The following is a 16,795-nucleotide window of genomic DNA, read 5'->3' on the forward strand; positions in this document are numbered from 1 at the left end:
TTGCTATATAAAGCAGGCAGACAGGCATCGAGGTATTCAGTTACTGTTCGATTGAACGTTCAAATGGGCAAAATGAGTGACCTAAGCGACTCTGAGCGTGGTATGATCGTCGGTGCCAGGTGCCGGTTCCAGTATCTCAGAAACGGCTGGCCTCCTGGGCTTTTCACGCATGAGAGTGTCTAGAGATTTGTGCAACAAACAAAAAACATCCAGCCAGCGGTAGTCCTGTGGACGAGAAACAGCTCGTTGATGAGAGATCGAAGGAGAATGGCAAGAATCATGCAAGCTAACAGGCACGCTACAAACAGGAGTGGGAAGAATGGCATCTCGGAATGCACATCTCGTCAGTTCTTGTCACGGATGGGCTATTTCAGCAGACGACCACTCTGAAAAAACCTTGAATCCAGGTTCCTGTTGGCAGAGTCAGGATTTCAAATCAAATCAAATCAAATTTTATTTGTCACATACACATGGTTAGCAGATGTTAATGCGAGTGTAGCGAAATGCTTGTGCTTCTAGTTCCGACAATGCAGTAATAACCAACAAGTAATCTAACTAACAATTCCAAAACTACTGTCTTATACACAGTGTAAGGGGATAAAGAATATGTACATAAGGATATATGAATGAGTGATGGTACAGAGCAGCATAGGCAAGATACAGTAGATGGTATCGAGTACAGTATATACTCATCTCATATGTATGTAAACAAAGTTGCATAGTTAAAGTGGCTAGTGATACATGTATTACCTAAGGATGCAGTCGATGATATAGAGTACAGTATATACGTATGCATATGAGATGAATAATGTAAGGTAAGTAACATTATATAAGGTAGCATTGTTTAAAGTGGCTAGTGATATATTTACATCATTTCCCATCAATTCCCATTATTAAAGTGGCTGGAGTTGAGTCAGTGTCATTGTCAGTGTGTTGGCAGCAGCCACTCAATGTTAGTGGTGGCTGTTTAACAGTCTGATGGCCTTGAGATAGAAGCTGTTTTTCAGTCTCTCGGTCCCAGCTTTGATGCACCTGTACTGACCTCGCCTTCTGGATGATAGCGGGGTGAACAGGCAGTGGCTCGGGTGGTTGATGTCCTTGATGATCTTTATGACCTTCCTGTAACATCGGGTGGTGTAGGTATCCTGGAGGGCAGGTAGTTTGCCCCCGGTGATGCGTTGTGCAGACCTCACTACCCTCTGGAGAGCCTTACGGTTGTGGGCGGAGCAGTTGCCGTACCAGGCGGTGATACAGCCCGCCAGGATGCTCTCGATTGTGCATCTGTAGAAGTTTGTGAGTGCTTTTGGTGACAAGCCAAATTTCTTCAGCCTCCTGAGGTTCTTCACGATGCTGTCTGTGTGAGTGGACCAATTCAGTTTGTCTGTGATGTGTATGCCGAGGAACTTAAAACTTGCTACCCTCTCCACTACTGTTCCATCGATGTGGATAGGGGGGTGTTCCCTCTGCTGTTTCCTGAAGTCCACAATCATCTCCTTAGTTTTGTTGACGTTGAGTGTGAGGTTATTTTCCTGACACCAGACGTAAGAAGCATGAGTCCATGGCCCCATCCTGCCTGGTGTCAACGGTACAGGCTTGTGGCGGTGGTATAATGGTGTGAGAAATGTTTTCCTGGCACACTTTAGATCCCTCGATACCAATTGAGCAATGTTTCCATGGCCTGAAGAATTCAAGCTGTTCTGGAGGCAAAGGGGGGTCGTACCCAGTACTAGATGGGTGTACCTAATAAATAAACTGACCACTGAGTATACGTATGAGCATACGTATAAAGTGGGTGAAAAAGTATGTAAATCAAATTAATACACTGAACAAACATGTGATCGCAAAATTTTCAAAGATTTTACTGAGTTACAGTTCATATAAGGGAAAAAAAATCATTTTGCAGATGCTCTTTTCCAGGGAATACATTTTCATGGGAATTGAAACCACAACCCTGGCATTGCAAGCACCATGCTCTACCAACTGAGCCACACAGGACCTGTCAACTTGAATAAATTAATTAGGAAAAAATCTATGGATTTCACATGACTAGGAATACAGATATGCATCTGTTGGTCACAGATACCTTATATAAAAAAAGTAGAGGCGTGGATCAGAAAACACATCTCCTTCGAGTTGATCAGGCTGTTAATTGTGGAATATTGTCCCACTCCTTTTCAATGGCTGTGCGAAGTTGCTGGATATTGGAGGTAACTGGAACACACTGTCGTACACGTCGATTCAGAGCTTCACAAACATGCTTAATGGTTGACATGTCTGGTGAACATGACGAACTGGGACATTTTCAGCTTCCAGGAATTGTGTACAGATTCTTGCGACATGGGGTCAGGCATTATCATGCTGAAACATGAGGTGATGTGCATTCAAATTGCCATTGATAAAATGCTGTTGTGTTTGTTTTCCATAGCTTATGCCTGCTCATACAATAACCCCACCTCTACCATGGTGCACTCTGTTCATAATGTTGACATCAGCATTATGAAAACCCCTCGCCCACACGACACCATACAAGCTGTCTGCCATCTGCCCGGTACAGCTGAAACTGGGATTCATCCGTGAAGAGCACACTGCTCCAGCGTGCCATTGGCCATCGAAAGTGAGCATTTGCCCACTGAAGTCGGTTACGATGCTGAACTGCAGTCAGGTCAAGACCCTAGTGAGGTCGACAAGCACGCAGATGAGTTTCCCTGAGATGGCTTTTGATAATTTGTGCAGAAATTCTTCAGTTGTGCAAACCCAGTTTCGTCGGCTGTCTGGGGGGCTGGTCTCAGACGACCTCGAAGGTGAAGAAGCCGGATGTGGAGGTCCTGGGCTGGTTCCACTGCCAATTCTCTAAAAACCACTCAAGTGGACATTCATGCAGTCAGCATAACAATTGCACACTCCCTCAAAACATGAGACATCTGTGGCATTGTGTTGTGTGACAAAACTGCACATTTTAGAGTGGCCTTTTATTGTCCCTAGCACAAGGTGCACCTGTGTAATGACCATGCTGTTTAGTCAGTTTCTTGATATGCCACACCTGTCAGGTGGATGGATTATCTTGGAAAAGGAGAAATGCTCACTACAGGGATGTAAACAAACTTGTGAACAAAATTTGAGAACAAAAAGCTTTTTGTGCGTTTTTTCTGGGATCTTTTATTTCAGCTCATGAAACACGGGACCAACATTTGACATTTTACCTTTCTATATATTTTTTTGTGCCTTCGGAAAATATTCAGACTCTGTTACGTTACAACCTTATTCTAAAATGTATTTTAAAAAATGTAAAAATCCCTTGTCAATCTACACACAATACCCTATAATGACAAATCAAAAACAGGTTTTTAAAAATGTTTGGAAAAAAATTATAAAATAAATATCACATTTACATAAGTATTCAGACCCTTTATTTAGTACTTTGTTGAAGAACCTTTGGCAGCAATTACAGCTACAAGCTTGGCACACCTGTATTTGGGGAGTTTCTCCCATTCTTCTCTGCAGATCCTCTCAAGCTCTGTCAGGTTGGATGGGGAGCATTACTGCAGAGCTATTTTCAGGTCTCTCCAGAGATGTTTGATCGGGTTCAAATTTGGGCTCTGGCTGGGTCACTTGGGGCAGCAGGGTAGGCTAGTGGTTAGAGCAGTAACTGAAAGTTACTAGTCCAAGATGGCAGACAGCTTGTATGGTGTCGTGCAAGTTCAAATCCCCAAGCTGATAAGGTACAAATTTCTCTTTCTGCCCCTGAACAGGCAGTGTTCCTAGGCTGTCATTGAAAGTAACTGACTTGCTTAGTTAAATAAAGGTAATAAAACTGAAGCATATTCAGTGACTTGTCCCAAGGCATTGGCTGTGTGCTTGTTGGAAGGTGAACCTTTGCCCCAGTCTGAGGTCTGGAGTGGTTTTTCATCAAGGATCGCTCCGTTCACCTTTGCCTCAATCCGTTTACCTTTGCCTCCCAGTCCCTACCGTAGGGATGGTGCCAGGTTTCCTCCAGACGTGATGCTTGGCATTCAGACCAAAGAGTTTAATCTTGGTTTCATCAGACCAGAGAATCTTGTTTCTCATGGTCTGAGAGTCTAGAAAGGTGCATTTTGGCAAACTCCAAGTGGGCCTTCATATGCCTTTTACTGAGGAGTGGCTTCCTTCTGGCCATTCTACCGTAAAGTGGTGCTGCAGAGATGGTTGTCCTTCTGGAAGGTTCTCCAATCTCCACAGAGGAACTCTCGAGCTCTGTCAGAGTGACCATTGGGTTCTTGGTCACCTCCCTGACCAAGGCCCTTGTCCCCCGATTGCTCAGTTTGGCCAAGCGACCAGCTCTAGGAAGAGTGTTGATGGTTCCGAACTTCTTCCATTTAAGAATGATGGAGGCCACTGTGTTCTTGGGAACCTTCAATGCTGCAGAAATGTTTTGGTATCCTTCCCCAGATCTGTGCCTCGACACAATCCTGTCTCTGAACTCTACAGACAATTCCTTCGACCTCATGGCTTTGTTTTGCTCTGACGTGCACTGTCAACTGTGGGACCTTATATAGACAGGTGTGTGCCTTTCCAAATAATGTCCAATCAATTGAATTTACCACAGCTGGACTCCAATCAAGTTGTAGATGCATCTCAAGGATGATCAATGGAAACAGGATGCCTGAGCTCAATTTCGAGTGTCATAGCAAAGCATCTGAATACTTATGTAAATAAGGTATTTCTGTTTGATTTATTTAATCCATTTTAGAATAAGGCTGTAACAAAATGTGGAAAGGACCAAGGGGTCTGAATACTTTCCAGAGGCACTGTATATGTTTTAGTAAAAACCTTTTCCACTTGAGAATAGTGAGCTCATGTATAATGGTCTTAGGCCCATACACAGTACTGTATCTCTTCCCCTGGCATTTCAAAATACTGTAGTCATTCTGCCATTTTTGGGGGTGAGTGAGTGGGCCCTTAATTTGAAGAGACACACCGTTCAGTCTGAACGGTGCTTGTCTGAATGCTGAATGCTTGTCTGAATGCTGAATGCTTGTCCTCTGTGAATTTCATCTGACTTAACCGAGAAACGATCTGTGATGTCCAGAAGTGCGGCAGCCTCTAGTCTAGTCAGTGTAGATATATAGAGCCATGTCATTCTAAGAACACATGCAGAAAGGCTCTAATGCAGTCTCTTTCAGATGTTCGGTTGACGTTTTGCCAACGTTGTTATTGCATATGACACAATGAGAGACCCAAAGCACCCTGTGTGTCCAGCGTCAACACATCATCAAAATTAACACTGATCCAATTCTCTTTTGGATCAGAATGGAGTCCCAGTCCCCAGCGTACAAAGCGCTAAGCCACATCAGCAGTGCTCTGTACATGGAGTATTGATGGGTTCACTCCGGGACTCATTCAGCTCTGTTGACACTAGAAATACAGTGATGCAGCCGCGGCGGCTAAGGATGCCTCTCGATGCGTCTCAAGCTTGTTTCCAAAGATAATATTAGCGCAGGATGTTTATCTTGTAAATAGACCGGATGACTGTAAAGCATACAGTATTTGCAAAGTTCAATCTGCCAAATGAATCATGGAGAAAAGCAGAAATGTCAGCAGACTAGCTATCAGACTGTCAGAGAGAGAGAGAGGGGGAGGAAAAGGGAGAGGCGAGAAGAAAGACAGATGAATGCATCTCAGATTAGTTTAAATGTAGCTAAACTGCAGCAAAGCCAATTTGCATCTCCCAGGTACAGTGTTTTTCCAACGGTATTTGATGTCCATTTAAGAGGTATTGATTGTCCTCTCTCTTAGTACTGTCTTGTTTATTTTGTATTAAATCCACGTTAGTGTATTTGAAATGGCAGTCTGTCAAAGTGCCCAAAAAAAGGGCTTTCGCCTCTGACATGATTCAACAATAACACAGAGAATCATCTGTCAATCATTGATAAAATGATGTAAAGTTAGCTAAATCCTCCTCTGAAGAGAAATTGATCATGTAATTCTGTACATTAAACAGCAATGGCCTCCTATTCTTGGAAATGTCAATAGCAGACAGCTGAGGATATCCTATACTCAGCACACAAGCTATTTTCATATGGAAATATATAGGTACAACCATTAGGTGAAAAGTACCTCAGGAAGAAATGTCAAAATGATGGCCTCAGTGATTGCTTTTTCCACCGCCAAAAAAGAGATGGATGTAGTAGTACTGAATCCCAGCTAGCTGTCTGCACTGGCACTCCCAGTACATCTCACAACTGGAGACCTCAGAGTGTGACTGGACAGCCACCTGCAGTGAAGCATCACGCCAGGTAGAGGCAGCAGGCTGAAGAACATTAAGTCATGAAAATATTTGTTTTTTAGACAGTGACAGATTTAATAGTGTAGTATAGTCGGTTAGGTAGAAAGGGGCTCTTACTGTGTGAGTAATGAACTGTAGCAAAGGCCTGAGAGAGTGGGCTCAGTGGGGTTGAGGTGGGCTTCTGTGGGGGTGAGACCTCCACACGAAGAAGGTACTGCTGACCCTGTCCCCTGCATGGTACATACCGGTCGATTCTCTCAAATTGATTATTTGGATAGCAGAGCAGTCTTAGGGTTGTTGTGACTAGGGCAGTCAAATTCCATGTGATCATTTAGTCACGGTAATTAGGCTTCTCCAAGATCTGATGCTTTTGATGGTCATTAGTAGCCTACAAAACCTGCCTGGTACTCAGCACTCTATTGGCCTTCTAATCACTCTGACATCAATGCAAATGTGATTGCAAATCTAATAAAAAATTCATGAGAGCCCATGAGCTCATGAGTGATGGCTTCTATTAAAAAGAGGAGGATCCCATCAGCTTTCTATAGGCTAGGCCTACTTTCCTAATACTAAGCACATTGCTTCTCTTTACAACAGGAGTATAGCCTATCTGGCTGGCATGACAATGAACCACGGGAACAGCGTTTAAGTCCATAGATTACATGGGTTTTTTTCGAGACAGGTGTATGATAATGGTCCATTCTAAATCAAAACAAATTTCACACATATATATTATTTTGTACATGTAAAGACAAGTTTCAATCAACAGTCTGGGGGGTGACTATATTAGCTTATCACTTGTGAATGATATATATATGAATAATGCCCAGCTTGTTGTGCAGTAAGGCAAGAAACAGCTTATGTTGCCTAGCCTATAGGCCTATATGTTTTGATAAGGTTTGCATCACAACTAAAGTGGCCAAATAACTTCTTAAAATTAAGCACATTAATCCGCTTTACAAGGGGTGTAGAGCCTAACTGGCAAACATACGCACTATGTGAGTTTCAAGTTTGGGGAACATAATTTTCACCAAAAAATTCACCTTTATAATAAAAGCATTACATGCATAATCGCATTTGCAATCACTTTTGAGAATGGTGTTTTCCCGCTAATTGATTGCATTTTGGAACATTGGCACTTATAACCTACTGCCGTGTGTGCTTTGCTGCGCTTATAATATGAAGAAATAGTCTAATAGTTTATCACCATTTCAAGCTAAACGTTTTGATTTGTTGTGTCAGCCTCATTGCTTAAAAAAGGTTTTTGTTGATGCTGGTGGTTGTATTCATTTGGGATCTATCGCATCCCACAACTGTCCCAGACTATGTTTGGAATATTTATTTTTCGCACAGAATACAATAGGTCAACTTTTGTACTATGGGGGGTAGTAGATTGACAAAGGCTAGTGCTTTTGCTGTTCATTAAGCCACTCATCTTCTTGGCTGATAAAAAGTAAATGTGGACAGTTCTTCCAGTATCTTCAAAATGCGCCTCTGAATTGGATAAGAATGCATACAGTTGCGTCCCCAATGTGTCTGTCTTCACTCGTAGCCTGTGAGAAAGACCTGATCACATGATGGGAATTGGCTAATAAAAATGTAGCTATCTGAGAGAGCCATGCGAGTGAGAGTGGCTTCGGAGCACGCAGCCTGGAGAAGGGAATTATAATTAGTATATTCAGCCCAAGGGCACAACGGCCACTGGCCGCAAAAGTCATGGATTTTACGGCCACACAAAGGGGATGCTGCTGGGAAATTTGAGGTATTATCAAGTGCTTGACAAATGTTGAATGAGAGACTGATTGTGTGCAGCCTGCTAAAAAAAACAAAGTAGTTTGTATCACAACTAAAGTTGCATAAATACCTCTAAATTAAGCATATAGGAGGACCTGTTTCTTTGTTAAACACTCAACACAAAATAGCCGCGTGTGCGCACTCCCTCAAATTGTTTGGAGAAAATATCCTTTCTATTTCATTCAGCTGTGTTCAATTGTATTCTTCATACTGTAAAATAATATAAAATAATGCCATGGAATTCTAAGCAAATCTTGTCTGCTAAATGAACTAGTGTAGCCCACAGCCATATGGCATAGCTAGATCAGGACCTAACATAAGGACAACTCAGAGGATGGTATTCTGTTCTTCTGAAATAGACTACATTTTCTTCATATCATGTTTCTTTAGAGCTGTCTAAAATAAATAATGGATTTATTGTGAAGGTGTAGGCTATATTACACAGGTTTATTAGACTTTTTAAAATGTAGATGTTCCAAAGGTCTGCATCAGTGGCTTGTAGGCACTACTGGCTGGCAAAATGTTATAAGTTTCCACCAAAACTGAGTTCCAACCAGGCATTCTACATTCAAAACATGCTGTAATCAATTTTGATGTCATCATATTCAAAAGTAAATGTGTTTTTATCATTTAGTATCACCATGGCAATGGGTTTCAATAAACACTGGCTCTTATCAACCATTCTAATTCCAACATTCTACCTAATTGTTTGGTTTGATTGTGTGATGTCATCATGTCTTAATGTAGTTGTAATTTCATGCTGTCATATAAAAAAAAACATTGACCATGGAGTACAGTGACTAGATTGTATTGGGATGACATCAAATCCAAATGTTATTGTATGTTTGCCACCCAGAACCATCATGGCAGTGGCGTTTGCAATCAATATACTGTACTGCCCTAGCCCGGGTTCCAGTCTGTTTCTGTTCTCTTGCTAACACCTTATGGAATTGTCATGTTTGGCATTTTAAAATTCATCACAGGACATACAGATACGTCAATATCAATCCCAGGCCTTTTTCTATCATTTTTATTTGTCCTGATGTCACAGTTGATGAAATCAGTATGTTGGTCCTCTCTGTCTTCCAAGCATTGATTTAGCAGAGCTCTGCCTAAGTGCAGGTTGTCCACAGTTCACACTGCTAATGGCCTTTCACAGAGGGAGAGAGAAGAGAGAGAGCGAGAAGGGCAACCAGTGAAGAACAAACACCATTGTAAATACAACCCATATTTCTTTATTTTTCCTTTTGTACTTAAAATATTTGCACATCATTACACCACTGTATTTGAAATGTCTTTAGCATTTTGGAACTTTTGTGAGTGTATTGTTTACTGTTCATTTGTTATGATTTATTTCACTTTTGTTCGTTATTTATTTCACTTGCTTTGGCAATGTTGACATATGTTTCCCATTCCAATAAAAGCCCCTTGAATCAAATTGAATTGAGAGAACAAGTGTTAAGTTGGGAGTTACGAGTCATACCAGGACATTGGTCATCTTCTTGCAGTAGGGTGCTGAATGTGAATGTAAAGCCAAGACCTCAACAGTCAGCAGTGGACCTTACTACTACGCGTAGATCCCTGAAGGAAATCGTTTTGGCAGCAGAGTGTCATTGCACTGTAGGATTTTTCATCTGTGCACTTGAGCACTGAAGGTTGCTCTGACTGAGAATGTTCTGGCATTCTTCCTGTACTGTACACACAGGCACAGATAAGCAGCAACATTCTCATCTTGATAATATCATTATGTTTGTCAGCTGTACTGTCAAGATAGCAATCACTCCTCTCTTTTCTTTTAATCTTATTTTGATCTCTAATAGGCAGAACCATCTGTTGGTTAATCACATGTAGGAATTTATGTCCTGGGTCCCTCTCTGCTTGCACTCAATGCACTGTGTGTGCTTCTATTAACTCTCCTGCAACAACATGTTGATGTGTCTGTATCTGCATTCAGCTGCATGCACTAATAAAATAATAACAATCATTTGGTAAGTGCTTATATTTGACATTGTTTCACACAAGTGTGAATTGTAAGCTTGTGTGAAATGGAAATGTGTTAATCTATAATCTATAGCGCTGTGGAATGTTGATTTTAGGTCTCTGAGGGATTCACAGACAGGCCCAGCGCTAGGTCACTCTGTTCCCTTCTCAAAGCCTGCAGTATGACTCCTCAGCCCAAGAGCATTTAAGGAAGGACTGTAGTCTGTGATGTAGTGGTGCCCATGATGACTAAGACCATTTATGATGATGAACTCTGATTTACTGTACTGCAATGTTTTCTTGATTCTGGCAAATCAAACCCACAGTTTAACCTGTTATGTTCCTGTGCTTCTGTCAGAGCCTTGGAGAGAAGCGTCCTGGACTTACACAGGCCACTCACAATTAAACACGATCTTGGCTGATTGACAGCAAATCCTCCAAAATAGCTGTGATTTCACCTGCGCAAATTTGTAGACTACACTACACATTCTCCAACTGCAAAGACCAGATCTGATTAGAAGTTGTAGACAAACTATAGCCAATGCCATTTCAAATTTTTATCTAGCTAGTACTGGTAAATTAATAGTTTAGTCATGGCTCCAGTGAGACGTTCTCAGCCTCTACCCCATTAAATAGTCATTACACATCACGCTTGAATGAGGGCTTGGCTGTTATGTGGGCACTGAATAGCTGGTAACTGACCCCTCAGATGCCAACACTCATAAATCCCACTTGTAAATATAAGCAGTGCGATTGTACTCCTGAGAAGTTATCTTTTGATGAGAGAGCCTCAGCCTGTCAATGAAGGGGATGGTACCCTGTAGAACACTTGAAAAAAAGCATTATGAATAGACTAGAACTATCTCTAGCCTGTCTGTCTCCTACTTCGGTGCTCATTGTTAATGTAAAGAATGAGCTTGGTTGGATGAGATATTGATTACTAACAGTGGCTTGAATCCCATGAAGAGACTAATGGCATTGTAGACTAGCTCTTGAGGCTAACACAAAGGACAGTCCAATGTTCATGGTGAAATGGTAGCTCTTTTATTAGAGGACATGACAAAGCTAGCAGATTCTCCTAGTTTCATTATTTCCATCTGAATCTGTATTTGTATTTAGTAGGGATCCTCATTAGCTAACGCTAGCGCCAAGGCAGTAGCTACTCTTCCTGGGGTCCAAACACATTAAGGCACTTACATTACATATAAAACACAAGATAAAACAGTATATCATATAACATTATTACACCACTACACATCTACAATACAAAAATGTATAATACCACCATACAACAATATTACAATGTACGTGTGTATAGAATGCGTATGCGTGTGTCTGTACTTTTGTATGTGTCTCTTCACAGTCCCCGCTGTTCCATAAGGGGTATTTTTATCTGTTTAAAAAATATCTGATTCTACTGCTTGTATCAGTTATCTTATGTGGAATAGAGTTCCATGTAGGTATGGCTCTATGTAGTACTGTGTGCCTCCCATAGTCTGTTCTGGACTTGGGGATTGTGAAGAGACCTCTGGTGGCATGTTTTGTGGGGTATGCATGAGTATCCGTAGTTTAAACAGACAGCTCGGTGCATTCAGCTTGTCAACACTTCTTACAAAAACAAGTTGTGATGAAGTCGATCTCTCCTCCACTTTCAGCCATCTGTAGCAGATGGGTGGTTGTTTTACTGCACTTCTAGAAGAAGCTCATTGTCTGTGAAGCCTATGGCACTGTGCTGTGCCAGACAGTATTGCTGTTGGGTTGTTGGGTTTAGTAATCTCAGTCCTCAGCCCGACGCCTGCCTGCCTGCCTGCCTGCCTGCCTGCCCGCCCGCCACCCCATTCCAGGAAATGTCACATGCCAGCGTCAATAAGAGATGAGAATGGCTATTACCCCATCGCCCTGAGCTGCCCACCTCAGTCCCCGCTCCTTCCACTACACATGAGGGCAATATTAGCCTGGTTGCCATCTCTGTTCAGCTATTACATTCCACTCCTTGCCACTCCTGTCATTTGTCAAGGAGTGAAATGTTAGCTAAAAACCAAGACTAGGGCACTATTACACTGTATTCCCATTTGTACAATTAGTGTGTGTGTGTGTGCGTGTGTGCGCGCGTACGTGCGTGTGTGTGTGTGTGCAAGCTTTTATGCATGCATGTGCAATGTCATACTGTTCCATACAATGCTGCACTGTTTCTCTTATCAGTCGAGCACTGACATCTTCCAGGTCTGCTGGCTGGAAGATAGACTGTTGATTCCAAGCATCCAATTCCCCCCTTTTAGTGATGCCTCCACATCTCTTATTGTCACGGCAAAATGGAATCTTGGCAGAAGTCAAGCCGCACAATTATGATGCTAAACAAGCCGTTTGTCTCTTTGAATGACTGTCCCCATAGAAGCATCCCTTTATTTGTACAACTGCTACTTGTTGTTTCCACTGAATGAGTTTGGTGAGAAATAGATCCTTCTGAAAGAACACTCTTTAGTCTTTAATTGAATGCAATGTGCTGTGATTGGGGAACAGACACATATGTGTGAATGTGAAACCAATGGAACGTGCCATTACAGTATTACTTGGTTGACAAAGACTAGCACAATGTCATTCTATATCAGGAAAATATGTAGTATGTTTGTCTGATGCATAATAATATTATATACATAAGATGTGTTTTTCTGTTATATACAGTACCAGTCAAAGGTTTGGACACACCTACTCATTCAAGGGTTTTTCTTCTTTTTTTCTTCTTTTTTTTCTACATTGTAGAATAACAGTGAAGACATCAAAACTATGAAATAACACATATGGAATCATGTAGTAACCAAAAAAGTGTTAAACATATCAAAATATATGTTATATTTGAGATTCTTCAAAGTAGCCACCATTTGCCTTGATAACAGTTTTGCACACTCTTGGCATTCTCTCAGGCAGCTTCACCTGGAATGCTTTTCCAACGGTCTTGAAGGAGTTCCCACATATGCTGAGCACTTCTTGGCTGCTTTTCCTTCACTCTGCAGTCCAACTCATCCCAAACCATCTCAGTTGGGTTGAGGTCGGGTGATTGTGGAGGCCAGGTCATCTGATGCAGTACTCCATCACTCTACTTCTTGATTGAATAGCCCTTACACAGCCTGGAGGTGTGTTTTGGGTAATTGTCCTGTTGAAAAACAAATGATAGTCCCGCTAAGCGGAAACCAGATGGGATGGCGCACCGCAGCATAATGCTGTGGCAGCCATGCTGGTTAAGTGTTCCTTGAATTCTAAATACATCGCACACCATCACATATCCTCTATGCTTCACGGAGGGAACCACACATGCGGAGATCATCCATTCACCTACTCTGCTTCTCACAAAGACACAACGGTTGGAACCAAAAATTTTATATTTGGACTCATCAGACCAAAGGACAGATTTCCACCGGTCTAATGTCCATTGCTCGTGTTTCTTGGCCCAAGCAAGTCTCTTATTATTGTTGTCCTTTAGTAGTGGTTTCTTGACCATGAAGGCCTGATTCACACAGTCTTCTCTGAACAGTTGATGTTGAGATGTGTCTGTTACTTGAACTCTGTGAAGCATTTATTTGGGCTGCAATCTGAGATGCAGTAAACTCTAATGAACGTATCCTATGCAGCAGAGGTACTTCTGGGTTTTCCTTTCCTGTGGCGGTCCTCATGAGAGCCAGTTTCATCATACCGCTTGATGGTTTTTGTGACTGCACTCAAAGAAACTTTCAAAGTTCTCGAAATTTTCCGGATTGACTGAACTTCATGTAATGATGGACTGTAATTTCTCTTTGCTTATTTTAGCTGTTTAGCTGTAAATAGGGATATCTTCTGTATACCCCTACCTTGTCACAACACAACTGATTGGCTCAAACGCGTTAAGAAGGAAAGAAATTCCACAAATGTACTTTTAACAAGGCACACCTGTTAACTGAAATGCATTCCAGGTGACAACCTCATGAAGCTGGTTGAGAGAATGCCAAGAGTGTGCAAATCTGTCATCAAGGCAAAAAGGTGGCTACTTTGAAGAATCTCAAATATAAAGTATATTTTGATTTGTTTAACACTTTTTTGGTTACTACGTGATTCCATATGTGTTATTTCATAGTTTTCATGTCTTCACTATTATTCTACAATGTAGAAATACAAAATAAAGAAAAACCCTTGAATGAGTAGGTGTGTCCAAACTTTTGGAACTGGAACTGTATATATATATAGTAACAGAAGTGTACGGTGTGATAGGGCCCATGTGTTTCAGAATGTCCTGCCATGATAGAGATGTAGAGGTATATAGCCTACAGTATGTTTCTAATGCAGAGTAATATATCAAATGTGTGTTTCTGCCCTATACAGTAGCAAAAGGGTGAGGACTAATACTTGTTGTGTCAATGAGTTAAATACTGCAGCCTTTGAAACCCACATTCAGTTTTACTGATTCTCAGTGGGATTGTATCTGGGCCCAGCTGTCTCATTGTCTGGCTTCCACGTCTGTGTGGCATTAGAAGGCAATATGTCGTGTCCCTTCAGCCCAGTAAAAAGTTTGTGGGAAACAGTTTTTGGCAAAGAGTGTTTGCATACTAAGCGTCTGGAGAATATTCTAATTTTATGAGGAAATCTTTTTAAGCAGAGAGTTTGAGTGCCACTGCAGGCCCTTAAAGTACATGAGGATTATGCAGAGCATGAGTAAATAGCAAGGAGAGTATTATGTATATAAATATTCATATTTCGTAGAAACCATTCGTGGCTACGTTTTTACTCGACGAAATCTCCTTTAGATAAGATAGTTATGAACTCTGTCTTTCTTTCTGTCTGTCTGTCTGTCTGTCTTTCTGTCTGTTTTCAGGGTGTTTCTTCACCATGGGGTCTAGACATTCCCAGTATAATCTATCGCCCCTTGTGTGTGTGTGTGCGTGTGTGTGCAGGTGGACATTCCCTCCATTTCTTGATGACCTTCTTTTTGTCCAGCTCCTGATATTAATATGGATGTGCGTACCCCCCCCCATCCTTTCATTGTGCACTGCAGGTGACCTGGTCTCCCGGGCCATGCACCACCTCCAGCCGCTGCATGTGAAGAACCACAGCAACGGGACGCCCATCCACCAGAAGAGCAGCTCAGTGCACTGGGAGCCTGAGGCACTCTATACCCTCTGCTACTTCATGCACTGTCCCCAGATGGAGTGGGAGAACCCCAACGTAGAACCCTCCAAGGTTACCCTGCAGACAGAGAGGTAACACGCACACACAGAAACAAACACAAACCAGCAGGAACACAGTGACGGACACACTCACACACCTCATGGGATATACAGGTATTCAAAGTATTCACATTTTCTTACGTTACAGCCTTACTCTAAAATTGATTAAATAAATAAAAATGTCTTTAGCAATCTACACACAATACCCCACAATGGCAAATTATGCAAGTGCATAAACAACATAAATACCTTATTTACAGTATTATTCAGACCCTTTGCTATGATACTCGTAATTGAGCTCAGGTGCATCCTGTTTCCATTGATCCTCCTTGAGATGCTTCTACAACTTGATTAGAGTCCACCTGTGGTAAATTCAATTGATTGGACATGATTTGGAAATGCATACACCTGTCTATATAAGGTTCCACAGTTGACACTGCATGTCAGCAAAAATCAAGTCATGAGGTCGAAGGAAGTGTCCTTAGAGCTCACAGACAGGATTGTGTCGAGGCAGAAGGGTACAAAAACGATTTGGCAGCATTGAAGGTCCCCAAGGACACAGTGGTCTCCATCATTCCTAAATGGAAGAAGTTTGGAACAACCAAGACTCTTCCTAGAGCTGGCCACCTGGCCAAACTGAGCAATCGGGGCAGAAGGGCCTTTGTCAGGGCGATGATCAAGAACCTGATGGTCACTCTGACAGAGCTCGCGAGTTCCACTGTGGAGATTGGAGAACCTTCCAGAAGGACAACCATCTCTACAGCACTCCACCAATCAGGCCTTTATGGTAGAGTGGCCAGACGGAAGCCACTCCTCAGTAAAAGGCACATGACTTGGAGTTTGCCAAAAGCCACCTAAAGACTCTCAGACCATGAGAAACAAGATTCTCTGGTCTAATGAAACCAAGATTAAACTCTTTGGTCTGAATGCTAAGCATCACGTCTGGAGGAAACATGGCACCATCCCTACGGTGAAGCATGGTGGTGGCAGCATCATGCTGTGGGGTTGTTTTTCAGCGGTAGGGACTGGGAGACTAGTCAGGATCGACACAAAGATGAACAGAGCAAAGTACAGAGCGATCCTTGATGAAAACCTGCTCCAGAGCACTCAGGATCTCAGACTGGGGCGATGGTTCACCTCTAACAGGACAACGAACCTAAGCACACAGCCAAGACAACGCAGGAGTGGCTTCGGGACAAGACTCTGAAAGTCCTTGTGTGGCTCAGCCAGAGCCCGGACTTGAACCTGATTGAACATCTCTGGAGAGACCTGAAAATAGCTGTGCAACAATGCTCCCCATCCAACCTGACAGAGCTTGAGAGGATCTGCAGAGAAGAATGGGAGAAACCTCCCAAACACAGGTGTGTCAAGCTTGTAGCGTCATACCCAAGAAGACTCGAGGCAGTAATCACTGCCAAAGGTGCTTCAACCAAAGTACTAAGTAAAGGGTCTGAATATTTATGTAAATGTGGTATTTCCGTTTTTATTTTTAATAAATTAGAAAACATTTCTAAAATCCTGTTTTTGCTTTGTCATTATGAAGTATTGTGTGTAGATGGGGGGGAGT

The 16,795-nt window shown here is 42.1% G+C and overlaps 1 protein-coding gene across 2 annotated transcripts in view; it reads left to right on the top strand.

Annotated features, from left to right (window-relative positions):
* The window catches only part of btbd11b (BTB (POZ) domain containing 11b), a 127,485-nt gene that overhangs the window by 84,836 nt on the left and 25,854 nt on the right, over window positions 1–16,795 (top strand). For both annotated transcript variants that reach the window (XM_024398908.2, XM_024398907.2), the window contains exon 3: window positions 15,057–15,261. In XM_024398908.2, coding sequence (XP_024254676.1) covers window positions 15,057–15,261 — 205 coding nt within the window. The remainder of the gene's footprint in view (window positions 1–15,056; window positions 15,262–16,795) is intronic.

Source organism: Oncorhynchus tshawytscha, linkage group LG06, assembly GCF_018296145.1.
Source record: "Oncorhynchus tshawytscha isolate Ot180627B linkage group LG06, Otsh_v2.0, whole genome shotgun sequence".
Classification (NCBI taxonomy): domain Eukaryota; kingdom Metazoa; phylum Chordata; class Actinopteri; order Salmoniformes; family Salmonidae; genus Oncorhynchus; species Oncorhynchus tshawytscha.